General features: G+C 43.8%; 1 protein-coding gene across 1 annotated transcript in view; it reads right to left on the reverse strand.

Moving 5' to 3' along the window:
- The window catches only part of CSMD1 (CUB and Sushi multiple domains 1), a 1,745,606-nt gene that overhangs the window by 274,601 nt on the left and 1,446,236 nt on the right, over positions 1–24,769 (reverse strand). Inside the window, exon 31 of the mRNA XM_061622907.1 lies at positions 11,559–11,675. Coding sequence (XP_061478891.1) covers positions 11,559–11,675 — 117 coding nt within the window. The remainder of the gene's footprint in view (positions 1–11,558; positions 11,676–24,769) is intronic.

Consider the following 24,769-nt stretch of genomic DNA (forward strand, 5'->3'; position numbering starts at 1 on the left):
TGACCTGGTAGAATGAGCCGTTATACTAGCTGGAACTGACAGCTTCAGAGACTCATATGCTAAAGTAATACATGCCCTTAACCAACGGGATAAGGTAGAATTGGATACTTTATGTCCCATAGACCTTGGATGAAAGGATACAAACAGAGACTCCGTTTGTCGAATCTCTTGGGTCCTAGACAGGTAGGTCTTGAGAGCCCTCCGGACATCTAACGAATGCCAAGCCTTCTCGAGAGGATGGGTAGGATTCGGGCAAAAGGAAGGCAAAACAACGTCCTGGTTGCAATGAAAAACCGAATCAACCTTGGGACGGAAGGAAGGATCAGTCTTCAGCACAACCGAGTCCTTATGGAAGACGCAGAGGTGTTGAGCAGAAGACAATGCGCCCAACTCCGAAACACGTCTGGCAGATGTGATTGCGATCAGGAACAAGACCTTGAAGGACAGTATACGGAGGGGCACAGTCCTGATGGGTTCAAACGGAGGGCGTTGCAAGACCTGCAGAACTTTCGGCAAACTCCATGAGGGAAACCGATGGACAACAGCCGGAGAGCGTAGGGCGACTCCCCTCAAAAAAGTTTGATGAACGGATGTGAGGAAATAGGAGCTCCAGTAGAGGACACTGAGAGAATGGACGACAGAGTGGACGCATGTCGGCGTAGAGTGTTGGGTCTAAGTCCCATCATGAAGCCGCTATGGAGATATTGCAGCACCTGTTGCATGGTGGCCTGGGAGGGATCGTGGTGGTGGAACTGGCACCACTTGGAGAAAGCCACCCAAGTATGTTGATAAATACGAATGGTAGATGGTCTTCTCGAGGCCAAAATAATATCAATCACAGCGTCAGACAGGCCAGCTAACCTCAAGTGTCCCCGTTCAAAGGCCACGCTGTTAGATTGAGTCAAGTAGGGTCCTGGTGCCATACTGGACCTTGGGATAGGAGGTCTGGCCTGACTGGAAGTGTCCAAGGCTCCATCATTGGCATTGCCAGAAGATCTGAGAACCACGGTCGGCGTGGCCAAAATGGTGCTATCAGAACCAGCTGTGCCCTCTCGGTTCGCGCTTTCCTCAAGGTTTTGGTTAACAATGGTATTGGAGGAAAGACGTATAAGAGACCGTCTGGCCACGGTATTGTCAGAGCATCTATTGCTTCCGCTGTTGAATCCAGGTATCGGGCAAAGTACCTGGGAAGTTGGCAATTGCGACTGGAAGCAAACAGGTCGATTGAGCATTCGCCAAACCGACTCTGAAGACGATGGAAAATGGCTGGGTGAAGTTTCCATTCCCCCAGAAAAACCTGTTGTCTGCTGAGCCAGTCTGCTGTCACATTCCAAATCCCTCTGAGATGTTCTCCTTTCAGGGATTGTAGATGATGTTCTGCCCAGACAAAGATGAGGGAGGCTAGGTCCTGCAGAGGACGAGACCTGGTGCCCCTGTCTGTTCAAATGTGATTTTACACAGGTGTTGTCCGTTCGAATGAGGACATGGTCCAAAGGGAACAGAGACTGAAAATGAAGGAGAGCTAAATGTACAGCCTTTAGCTCCAGCCAGTTGATATTTTGAGTCTGCTCTGTGGTGGACCAAACCCCCTGAACGTACTGGGAGTTGCAGTACTCAATGCAGACTGGCATCTGTGGTTACAACAGTTCTGTGTGGTTCTCTGAACTGCAACATTGCCCCTAGAACGGCCTGAACGGCGTGCCCTTGGAGAGGTGTTGGGACCTCGTCCACCAGCGGAATGATAGGCGCAGCGCGGGGGTCAAGTGAACTTTGCGATGGTTGGAGCTGGCAATGTCCTGTTGAAAGGGCAGTAGAATCCATTGAAGATGCCGAGTGTGGGCTCGAGCCCATGGCACAATATGGATTGTAGAAATGAACATTCCGAGCGCCCTGGCTAGAAGCATGACATCTGCTGATGTTTGTTGCATCAGGGACCTTGCGATGCTTGTGATGGCAGTGATGCGATCTGGAGCCAGGAATACCATTGCCTGCAGGGTGTCCAACATTGCCCCTAGATGTAGTAGGCATTGAGTTGGTTGGAGATGGCTTTTGTCGAAGTTGACAAGCCAGCCGTAGGTCTCTGCCCTGGAAGCGTCGGTTCCAGGAGCCCCTGAATGAATTGGGGTCATAGGATCTGAAGTTACGGCCTCGTCCTCCTGGCTGCGTTCCTCAAAAGGGCTGGTTAGTACGGAAGGAAGGAGATCGCCTGAAAGGCCTGTTGTCGATGTTCTGGACAGTGGCCAGAACCGGTTTGTGGGCATCTTTGGGATCAACCAGCACTGCCTTTAGAGCTTCCTCGCCGAAGAGTAACGATCCGGAGTAAGGAGCCCTGGACAGATTCATTCTGGCCGCCCTGGACAGATTCATTCTGGCCGCTGAATCAGCTTGCCATGGCGAAGCCAGAGGGTTCGTCGAGCGACTATCTGAGCCGTCATGGCTCGTGCCCCCAATTGAGTGGTATCCAAGGTGGCATCGGCCACAAAAGCTGCTGTCTTACGCAACTTTACCAGTGACCTTCTGAGGGCGACAGGATCAGGGCTAGTGTCCTCTAGAAGATCATCTAGCCACATCATAGCTGCTCTGGAGAAAATGGAGGCTGAAGTGGAGGCACGCATGGAGAGGGCAGTGGCCTCGTGATTTTTGCGGAGGGCGAAGTCTATTCGTCGCTCAGTAGTGTCCTTTAGTTGGGATTCCCCTTCCCTGGGCAAGAGAGAACGTGAAACGAGGTGAGCGATTGGTTCATCTATGCCAGGGACGTCTAACTTGGTGGCAAAGTCCGGAGATAGGGCGTAAAACCTGTCAGCCAGGTTCTTGAAGCGGCGAGAATGGAATGGGTGAGCCCATTCTTCAGAGGCCAATTTGGCAATCGGGTCCGGCACCGGAAGGTAATGTTCAGTAGGTGCAGGGGATTTGAGAACCTTGGCCCCTTTGATGGCTGGGGTGGAGAAAGTTGACGGCGCAGTCTGGAGACCAAGGGTACTAACTACCCTGCGTGCCAGGGGCTGATAGTCTGAAGCATTAAACAAGCGATACGATGTATCCTCCTCATGATCTGAATATTCGCTCCAGTCATCTCCTTCAACGTGGTCAGTGAAGGATGACTCCTCCGCATACGAGGCTTCGTCAAAAACTCTGCCTCTGGCTACATCAAAGGGGTTAGGTGAACAGGAAGGATGAGCTTCATGACACGCACGTTGGTCCATGTTGAGTTGGGGTATGGCAGGAATTTGTGGTGGTGACTGCATTTGGGTGAAAAATGCCAGCATGGCTTGAAGTTGGAAGAGGAAATCAGGGGACGGCAGCAGCCCAGTTGTGGTAGATGTTTGTGCGTGAGTGGCTATTGGAGCAGATGTTTGGGACGGTAAAACGGAGGGAGGCTGGTTAGGCGAAGGCTGAGTGTGGAAGCCAGCAAAATCTTCCTCGTCAGAGGAAGCAGCAGGGGAATGAAGTATATCGCTTATGTGTGCCTGAGTTGCTGTGGTAGTGGTGGGGGTTGGCACAGAGGCATAGCGTGGCCGCTTTGGTTTGCTATGGCTTGAAAGATGTTTTGTCTTAGCCATTGCTTTAACATGCTTAGGCTTAGTCGCCTTAGAGTGTTGCGGCTGGGCTGTTTGTGACATGCCTGGCTGATCTGGTTTGCTATGGCTTGAAAGATGTTTTGTCTTAGCCATTGCTTTAACATGCTTAGGCTTAGTCGCCTTAGAGTGTTGCGGCTGGGCTGTTTGTGACATGCCTGGCTGATCTGGCATCATATTGGCTGCTTGCGACATGCCTGGCTGTTCTGCCATCTTATATTAACTTGGGTGCAGTACACGGCCACAGAGGGGGCAGGATGTAAAGACCCGAACTGGCACAGTGTACGACCACAGAGGGGGTAGGATACACTGGCAGATGGCTAAGTGCACGGCCACAGAGGGGGCAGGATGCACTGTGGTATCAGCGTTAAAACAATATAGGCTGTGTAATATAGGCTGTATATTAGGCTTGGTACACGGCCACAGAGGGGGCAGAATGTACAAAATATAGTTCAGATTAGTGCTGTAGGCTGGATTTCAGGCGTGGTACACGGCCACAGAGGGGGCAGGATGTACTGAATATAATTCAGATTTATTACAAGTCAGGCACTGATATTAAAGCTCCAGCCTTGATGATACTGAATATAATTCAAATTTAGTACAAGTCAGCCACTGATATTAAAGCTCCAGCCTTGATAATACTGAATATAATTCAGATTTAGTACAAGTCAGCCACTGATATTAAAGTTCCAGCCTTGATAATACTGAATATAATTCAGATTTAGTACAAGTCAGCCACAGATATTAAAGCTCCAGCCTTGATAATACTGAATATAATACAGATTTAGTACAAGTCAGCCACTAATATTAAAGCTCCAGCCTTGATGATACTGAATATACTTCAAATTTAGTACAAGTCAGCCACTGATATTAAAGCTCCAGCCTTGATAATACTGAATATAATTCAGATTTAGTACAAGTCAGCTCCAGCCTTGATAATACTGAATATAGTTCAGATTTAGTACAAGTCAGCCACTGATATTAAAGCTCCAGCCTTGATAATACTGAATATAATTCAGATTTAGTACAAGTCAGCCACTGATATTAAAGCTCCAGCCTTGATAATACTGAATATAATTCAGATTTAGTACAAGGCAGCCACTGATATTAAAGCTCCAGCCTTGATGATACTGAATATAATTCAAATTTAGTACAAGTCAGCCACTGATATTAAAGCTCCAGCCTTGATAATACTGAATATAATTCAAATTTATTACAAGTCAGCCACTGATATTAAAGCTCCAGCCTTGATGGTACTGAATATAATTCAAATTTAGTACAAGTCAGCCACTGTAAATTTGTGTGTAAGGAAGCCCTGTAAGTCTGTCTACAACACACATACAACACACATGCAGATAACTTGCAGGGAAGGTATCCGTTGGTTAATAAAGGGGTAACAAAAAAGGCGGGAAATTTGAATTCAACAAAAATGGCGCCCAGAAAAAAGAGCGGGAAAAAATGATCCGAAAATGGCAGAGGGGGAAGAAGCAATGGCGGCCGACTGGTAATGAACTGGGGGAAGGGCTGCCCAGCACAGTCTCGCAGGGGGAGGCGCGGGGTCTATAGTCGCACTTGCGGCTCTAAAAAACCCCAAAAGGAGACTGCCGAGAGACGCCTGTGTCGGGAAAGGCAGCAGGAGGGAAGCCGCTGTCGCCGCCGAGTAAAGGGCTCTCCGCGGCAAAAATTAAAGTCACGGAGAGAGAGGGAGAAAGAGAGGGCAGGAAGCCGCAGCCGCAAGCTCCCACCTGGGAGAGAACCGCAGCTGCGGTCTCTCCAAAAGCTCCTCAGAGCGCTGCTTGAGACAGCCCAGCAGAAGGAAAAAATAGAGCCGCGAGCTCCCGATGGATGCAACAGAGCCAGGGGGAAAGCTCAAAAGCGGACAAAAACGAAGAGAACCGCAGCCGCGGTCTCTGAGGGGACCCTCAAACAAGCCTCAAACAAGTAAGGGAAATAAGCTTAAATAAAAAGCGGACAGAAACGAAGAGAACCTCAGCCGCGGTCTCTGAGGGAGCCCTCAAACAAGCCTCAAACAAGTAAGGAGATAAATAAAGGCTCAAAAAATAAAAGGCTTAAAATTGGCCAAGAAACGTAGAGAACCGCAGCCACGGTCTCTGAGGGAACCCTCAAACTTAAATGGAAAGTTAAACACAAACAGGGAAAGGAAGGACTTCAAACAAATACGCGAAACTTAGCTAAAAGCTACTTGCTACGCTTAAGATCCAATCTTGTTCGTACGAAGGCAAGAATGAACTGGAGAGTGGGAGGGGCCTGACGCCCCTAGTCTTGACTTCAAAGACATTCTTGCCTTCGCACGATAGGTGGAGCTAATACCCGCTGTGATGGCCGGACTCATAGGGAAAATGAGTTACAGGAATTGTGCTTTCTACAATATTTTGCTTGAAGGCTGGCTCTGGTATCAGACCTGCATACTCTATGGCTGGGGTTGTGGTTTGATTTCAGTTTGAAAGAAGAGGAGAGATGGCATAGTGTTACACCTTAAAATGCTCCAAGCTCTCGTTGGGGAGAAGGAATGACACGGAGTGTATGTAGTAGAGTTACCCAAGGAAAATGTCATACTTTCATTCCAGCTAGTGGATCCAAGCATAGCAGATCTTTGCAGATTTGATTACCACAATGATAGCACTTTACCTCTCAGAAACATGTACATGTCTGGAGAGGAGAGCATAGGCATCACTGCCTTCTAGGTAACGACTGTATGCCTGGACTGTGCTTCCTGGGAAAGGCAAGATGGCACTCCAAACTTCCCCCATCTCTGAATGGGGGGGGGGCAGCTGTATAGTAGGATTCTCAAATGAATTACTCTCTTCAGAGTAGTTGCACACTTGCAGAAATGTTCCCCAAATCCACTCCACCAAGAATCGGGAGCGGCGGGGAAGCCCAGGTGGTAACTGAGGAGGAAATATTTTTGGATTGGGACTGGGATCCACCACATCACAGTGGGATTCCTGCCCACTCTGAAAACAAGCCATGTTCAAAAAGGCCAGATAGTAACCTATGAGGAGATTGCAAAACTGTTCCCGCTTCTGTAGTTCACACTGGTCTAGGATTGTACCTTACCGGATTAGAGACCCGTTCGCCACAAAATCACCACTGACTGGCCACACCAGAGGATTGTTTTCAGAGTAGAAGGCACACCAAACGTGCAGAGCAGGTGAGAAGGATTTCTAGTGTGAGCTTGGGAACCCTGTACTACTCCGCATGCAATAAAAACACTGGATTCAACCATGACCAGTATTTATTATTATTATTATTATTATTACTCTTTATTTTTACCCCGCCCTTTTTCCAAAACTGGAACTCAGTAAGCAATAGCAGATGGCAAGGTAGGGAGGAGGCACTTACCTTGGCAAGTGAATCACTGCTGCTTACCCAGAACCGGAGGGGTGAGGCAGCAGTAAGTTTAGCATGGTGCATACGTGCCAACAGAGCCAATACAGTGCTCCTGCCTTTGCATTTGCATCATGGTGCTCTCCCGGCTGTCTCCCCTCCTCCCCTTTCCCTTCTGATAAACAGCAGTGACTCACCTGCTTGGAGGTCTGGTAAGCACCTCTGCCCCACCACACTGTCTGCCTACTGCCAGTAAGGTATGATCCTAGACCAGCCCATGTTAGGCCCTTGCCTTACATACTCCAAGCTGGGTGTGCTCAAAGATGCTATGTTGTGCATGCATGGAATCCACATCAGACTCTTGGCTGACTGAAATGGATCTTCAGCAAAACAGTGCAGAGTTGAACAACTTGCTTCTGCTCATGACTACATAACAAGCAGATGCAAAAGACCCATACTCCTGAAGACTAGAATTTATGTCTTTATGATACTATACTTATCTTAGTCAAAAGGATGAGAAACTTTTATGTATGCCCACTGAATGCCATGGCAAAACTGAACACAGCACAGGGCAGGATATGGCATCTTTTATTTTTTTAAGAAAGCCATGTTTCAGAATATCGGTTTTGCCTTTTATTATTGTTGTTGTTGTTACTGTTCCTTTGTAACATGATGGTGAAAATACTCACTTCCATCCGGAAAGAATAAAGACTACATCTTCATTTAATAGAAATATTAACTGCTGTCATTTCCTCATCGCTATTAAAATGTTAGCTCAGCCATAGGTTTTCTTATTGACATTTAAAGCAATACATATGGGGAAATGTCATAGAATTCAGCAGCAGTACTGTGATGCAAAGAAATTACATGTCTATTTGACCACAAGGTGAGGGGGGGGGGGAAACCGCATTTTGTAACTCAGGCTTCAGAGTTGTAAATATGTCTCCTGTATAAAACTCAAATAGGTTTTTATTGTAATTGCTATCTCAGGACACAAATCCTGAATGCTCAATGATTTCTTATTTAAATGCTCCAATGCTCTAGTCTTTTCCCCACCTTTTATAACATCTACAACAGGCAAAAAAGAAAAACACAGCAACCAAATGTAGATGTATCTGCAGGGAACTATAATGCTATAGAAACATTATTTTATGTTTTATTCCTAGTCTAAAGTCCCCAAAATTCCACACTCAAGGAGTAATATAATGTTGCCCATGATGCACAGTGGATTTTGTGAAATAAGACAATGAGTCTTTGAAAGGTGTTATCTGATCAAATTTAGTTAATTCCTTCATTGATAATATTGCATTTACCTACTGTGAAATTGTATTTATTCAGTATCAGGGGGAGAAAATGAATTCTGATGCATTACAAAAAAAGGTTCTTATTCCTAAAGTGGAACAAAAACACCTATTTTTGTTGGTTCAGCCATCCACATCCCCCCCAAATGTATATCTCAAAGAGAATTTTATTTAATTCAACCATACACACACACACACACACACACACTCCAGCTAAAATAAACACTTATCAGGGATATAGAAGCAATTATTGGAACAGTTAATTAGCCAAACTCAAATGGGTTTGAGAGGAAATTCCCACCCAACAGATGTTTGAGACAATGCCAATAATTTTTCACTGGAAAATGTTAGTTCTACCTGAACTCAACACCAGATGATCAATTCTACTCCAGTTAGGCATAAACAAAGCGTGAATCAATGACTTCATAGCACTGGGAATGAAACACTTGGCCCCTCTGAGTGGCCTAATAAGGCCCACAAATCTTATGTTTGACACCCTATGACATAGGGACCAAGCTAGCTTAGGCTAAAGACCAAGCTTAGATTTAGGCTGCAATCCAATAAACCTGGGAGTAAGTTCCATTGAACCCAATGCAGCTTACTTCTGAGAAGACATGTATTGGATTGCAGCCTCTAACTGATACTACCCTGGTCTGTGCAAGAGCCCTGCTAGGCCCAATGAGGACCCTCAACACAAGTTATATTTTGAACATCAGACTCCTCCTTTGAGGACTTCTGCCTAGATCCAGCAAAGACACATCCAGTCAAATTTGCTTCAATCTGCAAAAGTTGCAAAGAAGCACCTGTTCAAAAAAGCTTTATCAACCCATGGGGCAAAATTAAGCACTTGCTTTAAAATCCTTGTCTATCTCTTTGATATATACAACACCTTCTTAGATTGTTCAGCAACACGCATACTCACCTGAAACAATAACAGGAATTATTAAAAATAAAAGTTGTAACTGTAGACAAGATTTTTCTCCAAAGAATATTATAACCATACAAGTTCAAAGTGCACCAAAATATTTCAGTGTACTGCTACCTCCTACAGACTTCTTTTGTTCAGCATTCCTGCCAGGAATGCCATCCTCCAAATTACTCCCTGCAGTCCCCCCCATTTTGCTTTAATTTTCTAACTGTCAGCATTCTGTGGATACTGAGCATGCTCAGTACTCTTTCTGGTTTTATTTACTTATGTGATTTTATCTTTAATTTTATTTGTACTTCTGCAAAGCTCAGGGTACCCCCCAAGCCTATTCTGGCTACATAACCATTGCTCTCACCATCTATGTTCACTTTTAAAGGGTGATTAAGAGTCATTTATTCAAGCTATAATTTCAATGGAAAAGGATATAGAAAATATTTTCTTGATTCAGTATTTATAAAATATCCTTGGTAATGGACTGGATGAGAGACAACACTGAAGGTCAATCTAGATAAGATAGAGGCACTGTTCCTGGGTGGTTTTTCTGTCTAGCTAGGTGGAATGCATCCTGTTCTGTAAAGGATTGCACTCTCCTTGAAGGAGTGGGTGCTCAACTTGGGGGTACTCCTGAACCCAACATTATAACTGAAACCACAATGCCTTTTACTGGATTTGGCTGGTTGCCCAGCTGTGACACTATCTGGACTGGGGTAGCCTGGCTTCAGTTGTTGAGAATCTAGTAACCTCCAGGTTAGACTACTGCAATGTGTTATATGTGGGGCTGCTGTATGTGGGGCTGCCTTTGAAGACAGTTCAGAAACTACAGATACTGCAGAATGTGGCGGCTTGATTGTTAACTGGAACAAGAAGAAATGAACATACAACACCAGTTGTGGCCTTACTGCACTGGCTGCCAATTTGTTTCTGGGCCCAATTTAAAGTGCTGCTTTTGACTTTTAAAGCCTTATACAGCTCAGATACCATATACCTAAAGGACCGTCTCTCTCCATATGAACCTGCCTGGACCTTGAGATCAACCCTTCTCTGCATGCCATCTCTGAGAAAGTTCTGAAGGGTGACGACAGGATAACAAGCCTTTTCTGTCATAGGTACCATCTATGGAATACTCTCCCCAGAGAGACCCATCTGGCACCAACATTGCCATTACTTTGGTGCTAGGCAAAGGCATTTTTTGTTTTCCCAAGCATTTGGGCAGCATGGTTTTTTTTTTCTGATTATGTTTTTAATGTTTATGCATTTTTCTGTATTATTCTACTTTATTTTTGTAAATAACTTCAGGCCTATCTGTTGTGAGAAATGATTCAAAAATTCAATAAATTAAACTAGATGTCTTTATTTCATTTTTAATTGTACTGTTTTACCATTTTTGTGTTTGCCACCCTGGGCACCTTTGAGAAAAAGGGTGGAATATAAATAATAATAGAACATAAGAATAGACTAACAAAACTATCCGTTCAGTCTATAGAATGCTATATTTGGTGGACAGTTTATTTTTATAAAAAGATTCTTTCTCAATCTGGGCCAATTTTACGAAATGGGTATTCGTGGGAGGAAGGGTGGGATATAAATGTAATGAATAGTAATAGACTAACTAAACTATCCTTTTAGTCTATAGCATGTTATGTCTAGTAGACAGTTTATTTTCTGCAATAGATCCATTCCAATCTGGGCCAGTTTTGAACTTGGGTATTATTCTGCTATGTTTCCACCAGTTACACAAACATCTTCCCTCATTTTTATGTCGGTTTCTGCTTGTGTTAAGTTTTAGAAAATTACATAGACCAGGGTCCAAAGAGTTATTATCAGTGTGCCACAGTGCTTGGGTATGCCCAGTGCAAGTTTTGGCTTTTTGCCTTCAGCTGCAGACAACCTCACACCACCCTCACCAAATCTCGTGTCTTCTAAAAGTTTACACAAGGTTGCTAGATGGTGAGGGAGGAGTTGCTGCTTGAGAGAAATGAGGCAAAAGCCCCTTTGGTAGGTGGAACTAGAAACCCAGACCTTTGGATTCCAGTCACATATTTAATACAAAAATATTCAATATGGTGTTGTTCTAATTGTTGCTGTTGTTGTCTCTGATACTGTGTAAGAGTTAATGAATGATTATTCCCAGATGATAACTGATGTAATCAATTAAAGTTCATGATGTTTTTGAATAATTGGTATCTGCTATGGTTAACTCTACTCTGTTGATTGCCCTGGAGAGTGTAGAGCCTTGAAATTATTCTATCAAAACAAAATACATTTTAAAACATTCTTGATAACTATTCAGGCACAACTCTGAATGTTAACAAAAATATTTTTGCTGTTTTTATCAACTTGTGCATAGGGAACAAAATCAAAGAACGAAAGAATTAGTGAATGTTACATGTCAGAAACAAAACTCACCAAATTCCTTAGGCACAGTAATTGAATATTGACAAGTCTGCCCAATAGTGTAGTTCTGGGGGTAATTTGGTGATAAAACCACTCCATCTGATCCAACATATTGTCCCCCACAGGGAGCTAGAAAAAGAAAACACATAAATGTTAATCAGGGGAAAGTGTTATTGAACTGCAATCAGAATAAGAACTCATCACATTTAATTTACTGGCAGTCCTATACATGTCTACTCAGAAGTAAATCCTGCTGTGTTCAGTGGAGTTTATTCTCAAGAAAGTGTTTAGGGTTGCAGCCTGCTGAAGTCATGGCTTCATATCAACGAGACTTCTCCATGGCTCTTACCCTATAATATGGCTTCCCTTTGGAGATTAGACAGGTACTGATGGTTTTCTGCTTTCACCATCAATTAAAATAATATCTTTTCAGCCAGGTGTTTCTTAGGTACGAATACAAATTCTTCAGCATCTAAAGTTTTCTATTTAGCGATAATACTTTATTGGAATATCCTATTGTAATGTTATATTATTGTGTTTATTGTATTTTTAATTGTTCTGTGAACTGCTTTGGTTTCATGCTCTGAATAGAAAGTGGTATTCAAATTATTTGAATAAAACATGAATGAAGTAGTGCATTTGAATAAAGTAGTATTCAAAATGCTAGATGCATTCTGCAAAGACAAAAACACAGATCTCCATTTGAGAAAAACCTATGTCATGCTACTTTTCATCACCATCTCAAGTTTAACATAAACTTGTACATAGGTCCTTTCCTACTCTACTCACTGCACAATTAATATGTGACATAAAGATATACAGGATAATATAAATTGCAAAATGATGAGATTAATAACCATGACTTATTGTGTGCTCTGCAGGTTGTTTGACATTCCTCCACATGATTATGCATCCTTAGATTTGGGATTATAAATAAAAAGACACGTTTTTTACATAACACAAATAACTTCAGTATTGCAATTTCAGCTCCAGTACTTCAACATACCCATCACCTGTCATTGGCTTACATGAACAATTTCTGAATGGCCATTCAGAACAACAACCTCTAGGGTTGCCAGGTTCAGGGCCTGAGACTGATCCTGTATCTTTAGGAGAAGAGAAAGTCAGCCAAGTGCAGGTGTTCTTGCAACACTATAACGGGAAAAACCACAAGGTGGAATTCTCTCTTTCCCCTGCACAACCTTTAAAGATACAGAAGACCTCTTGGTTGCCAGGCCCGGCTTAATGAGCATGGATTGTCCAACAGTATCCAGTGAATAGTTCACAACATATGCTCTTAAATCACTATGTTACACCTATTTGTTTAGTTTAGTTGCTTTCTAGTTAAAAGTATGGGCATTTTAACAATCATACTGCAACATTGTGATGGATATTATTCCAGATAGCATGTGCAGATTTCTCCTGTAAAATGGCATATAGCAGAAACTAGTTAGATTGTTTTATTAACATGAACATAAAATCCAAAGTGATTTTAGAAATGGAATTAAAGTTAGAAGGCCACAACCTGGAGATCTATGTTATGCCTTTAAAATGTCATATTAAGCTGCTGAGATATCATTTCTCTCACCTAGTCCCTCCATATTCTTTCTGTTCTGCCTAAATGTCCCATCTGCCATGGGGCGAGGTGTCAGCAGTATTCCTCCAGCCATGTAAAGGCCCCTTGCTCATCCTAAGCCTAGAACTGCTTCCATTTGTGATGATGTCTCTCTCACTTCGAATCCTTCTAAAAATTCCACCTCTATGGCAAAACCTTTTGCATAATCCCTTAGTCTTCATCCTTAAATTGAAAGGCCGTGATGTAACCAAATGCATATTATTTCCCTCCAGCTTCTTCTCTTCTCTCTGTTGCCTCCCCTGTGTCAAAGGGACCTGTCTCCACAAATATCCATGAATGCTGATATAATAATAATAATAATAATAATAATAATAATAATAATAATAACAACAACAACAACAACAACAACAACAACAATAATAATAATAATAGCAATGACAGGTATTGAACAGGCAAATTAAAGACTTTCAGATTTGCAACATGCTTGCTGAGAAATGTCATATTTTCCTGATTCTACTTCTTTCCAGTAACTCAGTGAAAAATAAAGTCAGCTAACAGAGAAGGTTACTTTATCATTCATCCCTTTCCAAAGACTCCTGATAAAACTTAGAAATCATGGTACAGATTTCTCCAAAAGTCACCTTATGGAGCAATAGCTAGTAAAACAAAGAAAGAAAAATAGGAGAAGAAAGGAATCAAAGGATAATTTTAGCAATGAAAGTATGCAATGAATGAAGCCCCAAGAATCTGTTTTGGGACCAGTACTATTTAACTTATTTTTAATTTATAAGAAATTAGGAATAAATACTGAAGGAGCCAATTTTGCAAATGATACCTAATTCTTCAGGATGCTACAATCCCAAGCAGACTGTGAAGATCTCTAAAGTATATTTCAAAACCATGGGTGACTGGGCAATAGAATGGCAGATTAGATTCAATGTAAGTGCAAAGTGATGCACTTGAAGTAGACACATACACATTGATGGGGTCTAAATTGGCTGTCACTACTCAAGGAAGAGATCTTGGGGTCACGGTGAAAAGCTTATTGAAAACGTCAGCTCAGTGTGATATGGCAGTGAAAAGGAAAATTTGATGTTAGGATTATTAGGAAAGAAACTGAAAATAAAACAGCAGAAATCACAGTGCTATTATATACGTATATGGTGGACCCACATTAAGAATATGTCTGTAGTTTAGGTCACTCCAGCTCAAAAAATATATTGTATTGTTGGAAAAGCTACAGGAAAGGACAATCAAAATGACCAGCAGGTTAGAGAATCTTCTCTGCAACAAAAAGCTTAAGGGGTTCAAGCTTTTTACTATAGAAAAAGAGATGTCTATAGGGAACATGATACAGATTTATAAGTAGAGATTACTTTTTCCCAGAATGGAGTCACCCAATGAAACTGATTGATGGTAGGTTCAAAGAAAACAAAGCAATGTATTTATTCACATCTCATAATTAATTTGTGGAATTAATTACAAGATGCAGCAATGGCCTCTGGTTTAGGTGGCTTTAAAAATGATTAGACAAATATGTAGAGTATATTTAAATATTTCTGTAAATTGCTGTTAACCTTAACAGACAAAAATGGTATTATCTGTTATGCCTTTGATTGCTTGTTGGTGGGAACAAATTACATAGTTCAGTTCTTCAAGATTTATAGATGCCCCTCTCTCTGGTAAGTGCTGACAGCATGCAGCTGTCATCTTTGATGGTCTGGTCCAGAAAGGATAACATTTTAGTGAAGAACCCTGAAAATGAGTTATGCTTCCTCCTGCTACTCCTTCTATTAACCCCCCCCTTCACCGCAGTATGCTGGGTGCTGCACAGAACATAGAAACGGTTTTCTCTGTGCATGTCAAAGATTACCTCAGCTGGGTAGCTAGCTCCACCTAGAGGCTGAATGCAGAAAGAGTGCTGTTCAATTTTGCAAGCCCATTAGATGTACACAGAAAATACACAGATGTACAGAAAATACAGCTGAAGAGTAATGAACAGCACTTTTCTCCTGTGCATGTAAAGATGACCTCAGGTGGGACATACCAAAGGTGACCCATGTAGGGCGGGAAAATAGCTGGGCTGTAACAACCTTACTGGTCTGGGAGAATGTGCTGTTGCAATCCCTCCCAAAGTCTGCCTCAGCAGAGGCGTAAGCATTTATTTTGTAATGTTTGATAAATGTGTTAGGATTAGCCCATGTAGCCACTCTGCATATCTCCAGGAGAGAAGCATTGTGGGAAAATGCTGCAGATGTGGCTGCCGCCTTGGTGGAGTGGGTCACTACTTTGGTTGAGTGAACATATGCTCAGGGAAGCATATGCTAGCGTAATGCATGCTTTAATCCATCTTGCTAGTGTTGAGGTGGAAACCTTCTTTCCTAATGAAGCTAGGTGAAAGGACACAAATATACTATCTGTTTGGCGGAAGGGTTTTGTTTTCACAATGTATACTTTTAAGGCTCTTCTCGCATCTATTGAGTGCCATGCGTTTTCCGTGGGGTGGACTGGGTTGGGACAGAAGGAAGGGAGCATGAGCTCTTGTTGACAATGGAAGGTAGACAACACTTTAGGAAAGAAGGAAGGGACAGTGTGGAGAACAACCCTATCTTTATGAAACACACAGTAACGCTTGTCCACAGACAAGGCATTCAGCTCAGACACTCTCTGGGCCGAGGTAATAGCCTCAAGAAATAACACCTTGAAGGACAGAAGGTGGAGAGAAACTTTGCTGAGTGGTTTGAAGAGAGGTTTCTGAAGGGCATTCAGTACTTTGTGCGGGTGGCGGTGCTCTGAAGGTGTCACCCATATTGTTGCTCCACGAAGGAAATTATTTAGGAATGGATGAGATCCCAGTGGATTTCCTGGGGATCTAGACAGTATTGCTCACAGAGCTGAGGCTTGACATTTCAAGGTGTTGGGTCTGAGTCCCAACGCTAACCCATCTTGTAAGAAGGAGAGAACCTCACTGATATTGGCTTTCCTAGGAGGTATCTTATTCCTCTGGGCTCAAGTTGAGAAAGCCTTCCAAGTGCCCTCATAGATTTGAATAGTGGATGGACATTGAGAAGCCATCATGGTCTCTACTACTGACAGTGGAAGGCCCTTTCTTAATAGGCATCACCTCTCAACTTCCAGACATGAAGTGCCAATCATCCTGGGCCTGGGTGGAGAAGCTGTCCTTGCAATAGCAGATCCTCCATGGGGGGAATCTGCCAAGGAGGGGTGACCACCAGGTCGAGTAGTTCCAGTAACCAGGCTCTCCTTGGCCAATATGGAGCAACCAGTAGGACTGTAGCCTTCTCAGTCTGGATCTTTTGAAGTATGCTCAGAATAACTGGAAGTGGAGGGAAGGCATACAACTGACCTGAAGGACCACCAGGATGTCAGGGCATCTATTCCTTCCATCTTTGGCATTGCATATCTGGTGAAGAATCTTTTCACCTGAGAGTTGAGCTAGGTGGCAAATAGATCCACTTTCACTCTCCCAAAGTGGTCCACTATCTGCTGAAAGGCCATTGGGTGAAGTTTCCATTCCCCCTGATGGATCTGTTGCTAACTCAACCAGTCCGTTTGACCGTTGTCTCCCCCCCCAAGGTATTCCACCAGAATTGAGTCCAGATGGTCTTGCACCCACTGGAACAGTGGTGAGGCTTCTCTTTGGAGCTGAGCCAGCCATGTGCCCCCGACAATTCAAATGAGCTTTGGCCGTAACATTGTTGGTTCTGACAAGCACCATCCCAACTGCCTTGATCTCACAAAGTGTTTTAGTGCTAGAAGGATCATGCACAGTTCCAGCAGATTGATGGGAAGTAAGGACTCTTGTGCCAACCAAGATCCTTGGATCATCTGGCCATCGCATATGGCTCCCCATCCTGTGAGGCTGGCGTCCAATGTGATGAGTGTTTGCGAATGATCGTGAAATTGGATTCCCCTTTGCAGACTGGGCTCATGCATCCACCACAGTAGGGAGTGACACATCTTTGGTGATAGCGACAACCTGCGATGACACCTGGCTGCTATGTCACTTTGGAAGGGTAGTAGCGCCCACTGGAGGGGGTGCAAGTGGTGACATGTCCAGGGAGTGGTTTGAAATGTACAGACCATCAGCCCTAGGACTGCTGCCAACTTCATGAGGTCCACTGACATTGTAGTATGTATCTTGTCTATTGTGTCCTGTGCCAGTCTTATAACTCTGTGTTCTGAGTCTATTGTCACTCCCAGATGCACAATGAGATGAGATGGGCACAAGTGGCTCTTGGCATGATTGATTAAGAAGCTGTGGTCCTTTAGACATGCTAAGGTGATGTGTAGGTCCTCCCATGATTTGTGAATCGATGGGGATCGTATCAGGAAATCATCCAGGTATGGAAAGACATGTACTCCCTGTGTCCTGAGATGTGCCACCAGGGTCACCATGAACTTTGTGAAAATCCTGGGGGTGGAAGACAGACTGAAAGGCATGGCCCTGTATTGAAAGTGGTCTCCCCCTACCATGAACCTGAGGTAGAGTTGGTGGGGTGGAAAAATAGGGATGTGGAGGTACACCTCTTTCAAGTCTATTGAGGTGAGGTAGTCTCCCTGTCTCAAGGCCTCCTTGACTGTCATCAAGATGTCCATGTGAAAGTATGTGACATACTTTTTCAAGTTCTTCAGGTCTCTGAACAAACTGTCTTTTTTCCCAACTGTAAAGAAGAGAGAGTAGTTTCCCAAAAATCTCACTCCTGTGGGAACAGGTTCTGTTGCTGCAATCTGCAACAGATGAGAGATTGCCTGTTGGGTCTTCTGCCTTTTGTTTGGAGATGTCGAGATGGGAGACGGTATAAAACTTGTGGGAGGTGAGGAGGTGAATTCCAGGCATAGTTTATGCCAGAGGGTCTGCAGCACCCATTGGTCCGATGATATGTCCCTCCATTAATGGGCGAACCGCTGGAGGAAGCTTCCCACCAGAGTGGTGCTGGCGTCAGAATTGGTGTTTGTTTCCACGTGATTGGGACGCACATCCAGCCCTGTTGGAGAACTGCTGTTGGCCCCTTGCCTGGATGCACTGCCTATTCCAGAATGGGTGGCTGGGCCGGCCTTCTTTTGCCCTTCCGGATGGTCTGAAGCCTCTAAAGGACTGTGACATCTGGTAAGGATGAAATGTTCTGCGAAAGGACCTTCTGTCATCTCTTTTCTTAATTGAGGGATAGATTTCTTGTTTTCTTTAGGTTCCAGGACACTCGCAAGGGTAGCGTCCCCAAACAGCTTGCCTCCTACGTAGGGTCCTGTGGTCAAATTAGAGCAAGCCGTGGGGTCAGCATCCCAATGAAGTAACCACAGTGTCCTCCTAGTAAAGATGCCTGCTGCCAGCGACCGTTTTTAGAACTGCATGGCATCCATTGACGCATCTGCCACGAAGGTCACCACCCCAGCAATTTTCAGTAGGGACTTGTGGACTCAGGCTGGATCCTGCTGAGGGCCATCCAGTAAGTCTTCCAACTGCAGGAGGGAAGCTCTAGCAAATGCAGAGGAGGCTGATGCTGCCCTAACAGATAACACACTAGCCTTGTGGATTCTTCTGAGGCCCTGATCCATTTTGTGTTCTGTAGGATCCTTGAGGTGGACATCCATGTCATTTGGGTTCTGGGACAGGTTTAACAAATTTACTATGGGAGCATCTGTTATGGTTTGGAGCAGCAACAGGGTGTCAAACGTAACAGCGTCTTGTACCATACGAAAAACAGGATACACGTAACTTCGTGCTCTTAGCAGTTGCTCCTTTTACTCGGATATGGCACAACAGTAAACAATATAAACATAATGGCGTAGCTACTCGCTACATACATACAAAGTCTTTTCACAGGATGTGTATACCAGAGAGTCTTCGTGGTATCGACCAGGCTTTATCAACTGCAGCGTTCCATTCAGGCAGGCGCAATCTTTGTTCTTTTGTCGATTGGTGCACTGTGCTGCTTTTCTTTTTATATTACTCATGATGACTAAACGCTTTCTTTCCCTTCACTAGTTCCACCTGTTCCTTTTCTTAGCTATTAACCCTTTGAGTTCCTTTGAAAAACAAACACATACATTAACATACCCCTCCTTTTTACAATGGAACGGAGGTGTTTATATGTCATTATTGTTTGTCAACCATGCCCAGCTGTTTCATAAATTCCTCATGTTTTTCTGCGGTAAGAGGTTTAGTAAAAATGTCGGCGATCATCATATTAGTGGGACAGTAACGTAGGGTTATTAGACCTTGTTGTACACAGTCTCTTACATGATGGTAACGAATATGGACATGCTTAGTTCTATTAGTCCCTGTATCTGTATTTCCTAACTTGATACATGCTTGATTATCTTCATATAATGCTTTTTCTGTGGCAGCCCCCACGCTTTGGAACTCCCTCCCAATGGATCTTCGAAATGCCCCTTCCCTAGATATATTTCGCCGGGGCCTGAAACCTTGGCTATTCCATCAGGCCTTTATGATCTTTGAGACTTCCAAGGTGAACTAGTCCTAGAACTGTAAAAACAATCTACTAAATACTGTAATTTTTGTATTATACTGTACTGGCTATATTGTTTATTGTATTTTATTAAGTTTTATTGTAAGCCGCCTAGAGTGGCCATTGGCTAGATAGGCGGCCTATAAATTAAAGTTTATTATTATTATTATATACCGTGAAAGGTGTTTTTACACTAATTTCTGCGTCAGAGGTTAATTGTTTAAACCAGAGAAGCGTATTGCATGCAGCAGATAGGCTTATATATTCAGCTTCTGTGCTTGATATTGCAACCCTTGTTTTATACTATGCCAATCTATTAATGAGCCATGATACTTTATTACAATGCCTGAGGTTGATTTCCTGCATATTTCATCTGCTGCGTGGTCAGCATCAACATAGCATACTAAGTCATCATTTCCAGTACCTGATAAACATAAACATCTATGTAGAGTACCCTTTAAATATCTGAGTAGTCTTTTAACACTATTCCAGTCCTTTTGGGCTGGTTTTTCTACTCTTCTACTCAAAATACCCACTGTATTGCATATGTCAGGTCTGGTTACTTTTGCAATGTAGAGCAATTTTCCAATAATGCTCCTATAAAGTATGGGGTTATCAAAAGACGTTTCCTCTTTCCGTTTTTGGACATTTACTGTCATCGGCGTTTTGACGGGTTTGCAGTCTTGCATGTTACTATCTTGCAAGAGCTGCTCTATTTTGTTTCTTTGATGGAGAACAAAACTACCATACATTAACAGCATCCACCAACGGGACTCTCAGCTGATCCATGAGCTGTTGCTCCAGGTTGTAATATTTATTGACCATCATAACTGACTTCTTAAACTGCAGTGGGGCATCAAATTCAGATTTGATTACCTTGGGAAGCAAGGAAGGGAGTTTCAGTACCCTTGATTTGGGCTTTGGGTCTGGACACACCCCAGATGCAGTGGGGGCTGGAGAGTCTTCTGGGGAATTTAAACTCAGTGCTTCCATTGCCTTGCACAGGAGAGGCAGGAAGTGGGATTCTTGGAAGATCCTGTTGGAAGAGACCTCTTTGGATTCCAAATGCCCGCTCCACTCTTCCTCATCCAGAACAATCAGCTTATAGTCTCGGTCTATGCTCTGATCTTCCGTGTAGCCCTGGTGTCTGCCCTGAGTTGCTGCATGAGGGTCTGGTGATATGCGGTTGGTTGGCAGTGGTTTTGAGGCTGCCAATGCATGTGGTGGGTCAGAAACCTGAATGCTCTCCCCAGGTTCTGGGTTGAGGATCTTACAGAACCCCTGTTTTCTCCTGGAGGAAGCAAAGAGTCTACTGGGGCAGAGAGGTCTCTAGTCAGATTTACTAGCAGGGATTCCCTCAGTTTTTCCTTTAATTGTTGTAGCATCAGGGGCAAAAACTGCAGTCAATCGGTCAATCAATCACCTGGTGATTGAACAACCACCCGTGCTGACTCCTGCCAGGGTGGGTGTTGACTGAGGGCCTGTTGGAATCCTGAAAAGTCCTCAGGAGAGGATGTGGTAGAGAAAATGTAGTTTAAAAATTGATCAGGTTGCTCCCCTTCTTCCCCAGAGAAAGGTTCCTGATCCCTTTGCAGTCTGCAAGCCAAGCTGTGTGAGTCTTGCACAGCCATGCTATATCTATTGCTTCCATCTTCTCCTGCATTACAATCCTGTCTATTCGCTTGTGAATAAGCTTTCACTGAAATCACCCTGCCCAATTGAATACCTGCTTCAGCAACCTCCTGCCTGCTGGTGAAAGGGCAGTCTACTGCTGACTCAGCAGCTGTCTCTGGTATCTGAGGGTCTGGGACTGGCAGGAGCAGCTTCACCTTCTTGGTAGGCACCACTGATTTTGTGGTTGCTTTCCCCATGGGAGCAACTTACAGTGCGGGGCTTACTGGGGTGGTAATAAAAGAGGTTTGCAGCTGAAACTGCAGGCCTGTATAAAAGCAGGAGGCTGATTAGTGGGCTTTGCTGGGCCTGCTGCAGACTGCGTTGATGGCATGTGAGCTGTTAGTGGCTGCGAAAAAGGTTGTTGGGCCTGCTGTAGCCTACACTGAGGATAGGCAATGGGGGGTGGAGGCGGTGAGGTAGCAGTTGGCGGCTGCAAGCAGCCTTCGTTGGACCTGTGACGGCCAGCTTGTGGGCCTACTGTAGCCCGGCTGATGATGGAGGATGGGAGTGCAGGGGATAGCTGCTCTGAATGGCTCTGTGGTCTGTAACAGCCTTTGTAGGGCCCACCGCAGCCTGCCCAGCGGATGGATGGAGGGGGGAGGAGGATGCCATGAAGAGGTGGTTGGCAGCTGCTAACAACTCCACTGGGCCTCTAGCGGCCCACTGCTGGCAGCGGCAAGCTCTCCTGATTACTTCACTGTAGCAAGTGGCAGGGGAAGAATCCGATGTCTTGCACTGGAAGGAGGTAAGCCTCGTCCATGAGCCTGATGGCATGGAGAAAGGCTGAAGGGGCACCCTCCCTCACAGCCAAACACTGCGGACCCCCACTCCTTTTAATTTATTTTTTACACCCACGGGTCTAGGGATGGGAAGGGTACACAACCAAACACAAGAAGGATAGAGACTAAAATAAAACAGAAGGCTGGTTCACACAGAGGTTTAGTGTGGGTCTGCTGCTACTCACAGCCCCTTTTAATTTGCATGGATCACATGACGTTGCAGGCAATCAGCAGCTAGAATGCGGTTTTCCCCTTTAAATCCGTAGTATATCAATTCTCTTTTAATCCGAAAAGGGAAGGAAAAAAGTCTCCAGTTCATATCTCTTGTACTTGTAGATGCTTTACTCCAATGCTTTAGGTGGGTGTGTCAATTGTTCCCCTCTCCATGTCCACTCCCTCCTCTTCCTCCCTTCTTTCATTTCATTTCCTGTTTGGCAGCTAGCTCCTGTTCTGCAAGCCTGCTGCAAACTGTGCCTTTTTTTTCTTCCCCCCCTAATTTGTGCACAAAAGCATAACACTATTCAAGCAAATATTTGCATTCCAGCTGGACTGTAGCAGATTATTATACAAATAATCACACTTCAGGGATTTTTGTTTCTTTAAAATGAAACTCTGGAACAAACTGAGCAAGAGAGTGTGGTCATTAGGAAGCTGGGTGATTGATCCTGTCCCTTCAGTGTGAATGAAAAGCACTGTGTTTGCAGCTGGTTTTGAGCCCCCTATGTGGACTGTGCAAACTGAAAACGGAGGTAAACACAGCATCTTTAATATGCTGTTTTTCTCCCATGTGGATAAGCCCAGAGACACACACAGAAATATACAGGCCTGAACCAAGAGCAGAGAGCACTGTCTTTGGTGAAGGCAGAAAGAGAACTGTGATAAGGAGCAACAGGGAGCAGGAAAACGGAAACAGACTGCCTTCAAGTTGATCCCGACTTATGGCAACCCCATGAATAGGGTTTTCATGGTAAGCGGTATTCAGAGGGGGTTTACCATTGCCTTCCTCTGAGGCTGAGAGACAGTGACTGGCCCATGGTCACCCAGTGAGCTTCATGGCTGTGTGGGGATTCGAACCCTGGTCTCCCAGGTCATAGTCCAACAGCTTAACCGCTACACCACATTGGCTCTTAGATAGCAGGAAGTCCCTGCAAAATTGAACAGCGCTCTTTCTGCCTTCAGTCGCTAGGTGGAGCTAGCCACCCACCTGAGGTGATCTTTACATGCACAGGAGAATCAATATTTTTTTATAAGGAAAATATGGGAAGGAAAAATGGATCAATATGTGAAATCAACCAAAAGTGCCCACTTATGGTCAAATGTGATGAGCCACTGGAAGATCTGTAACTCAATCTGCCATGATTTTGTTTAAATACAAGCATGTTTCTTGCATGTTTCTGTCCACAGTCAGCTTTGGGGATTATTTAGATCAGGAAAACATGGCACAGAGAAAGTTAAGCTGGAAGACTATAAAGATTTACCTGGGGCTAAGGCTGGAATCCAATATACACTTACCTGGGAGTAAGCCCCATTGAGCCCAATGGAGCTTATTTCTGAGTAGACACATATTGGATTGCAGCCTAACCCATAGAACTTTATGTGACTTACTTTTGAGTAGACAAAAATAGGATTGCACTGCTAAATACCCTCTTCCCCAGCTCTGCTTCCAGATCTGATTCAAACTACAGATCTGGCTCTTACAGAACATAATAATGCTGTTCTAAATCAGTTGGCCTAATTGTACAAGTTAGTTCCATTCTGACTGCCCTGCCTTGCAAAAATGATTTCCAAACTTGTATGGAACAGGTATCCTAAAGCAAATGTGAGGTTTTTGCTTTGAAGGCAGAAAGTAATATATTCACTGTCTCCCTAGAGACTTGATATTACAAAAATCATTGTGTTTTGAGAAAGCAGTGACACTATTCTCAGATTTTCTTTCCTTGAAGAGCGCTAAGAAAATAAAAAAGTAATTTAGAAAGAAAAATCCTCAGCACAATACACACAAGTTCCATAGTTACTGAAGAAACATCCTTACACATAACTGCACGCAAGTCTGTGTGCAGCAAGATTACTGTGGCACTTTTTATAACAGGTGCTAATTCATCACTTCTCCATTGTACACACATTTCACAGCTTCTCAATAGCAGCTTCTAAACATGACATCCCCATTTGGAAAAAAAACCCAAATGGGTTGAATTTAAAAAGACAGGAAGAAGCTTCCATGCACTCAAGAGGCCTCCTCCCTGTAACTCCTGCCAATTTCTCCTACCTGCTGCAGCTCATGTGTCACATTCCATACCTCTCTGGCATGGTCTCTTGGCTTTCAGGAGTGGCTTTGTGGGATGAAAAGCCTAGCTGCATGAACTGAGCTCTGGTTATTCTTTTTTGGAGCTAAGACTATCTATGTATTGCATATATTATTTAAAACTAGTGTACTAATATTTTGTAAGAGTAATAACATGGTGAGAAAAATAACAACCAAATTCATCAAACTCTAACAGATGCAAAGTACAGTGATAGGGATATGAGATAAGCAACAAAATATAAGGAAGGAGAAAAGGCACAATTGAGCAACAAAAAATCTTAAGTACAGTTTTATTCATTTGGCTTATAGAATCTCTCCAAAGGGAGAGTTGGGGCCTCAGAGGGTGAGGTCCTGCAAAGGACATATTGATAAAAGTTATGAAAGAGAATCAACCCATTTCA

This window comes from Rhineura floridana, chromosome 4 (assembly GCF_030035675.1).
Source record: "Rhineura floridana isolate rRhiFlo1 chromosome 4, rRhiFlo1.hap2, whole genome shotgun sequence".
NCBI classification, from domain to species: Eukaryota; Metazoa; Chordata; class Lepidosauria; order Squamata; family Rhineuridae; genus Rhineura; species Rhineura floridana.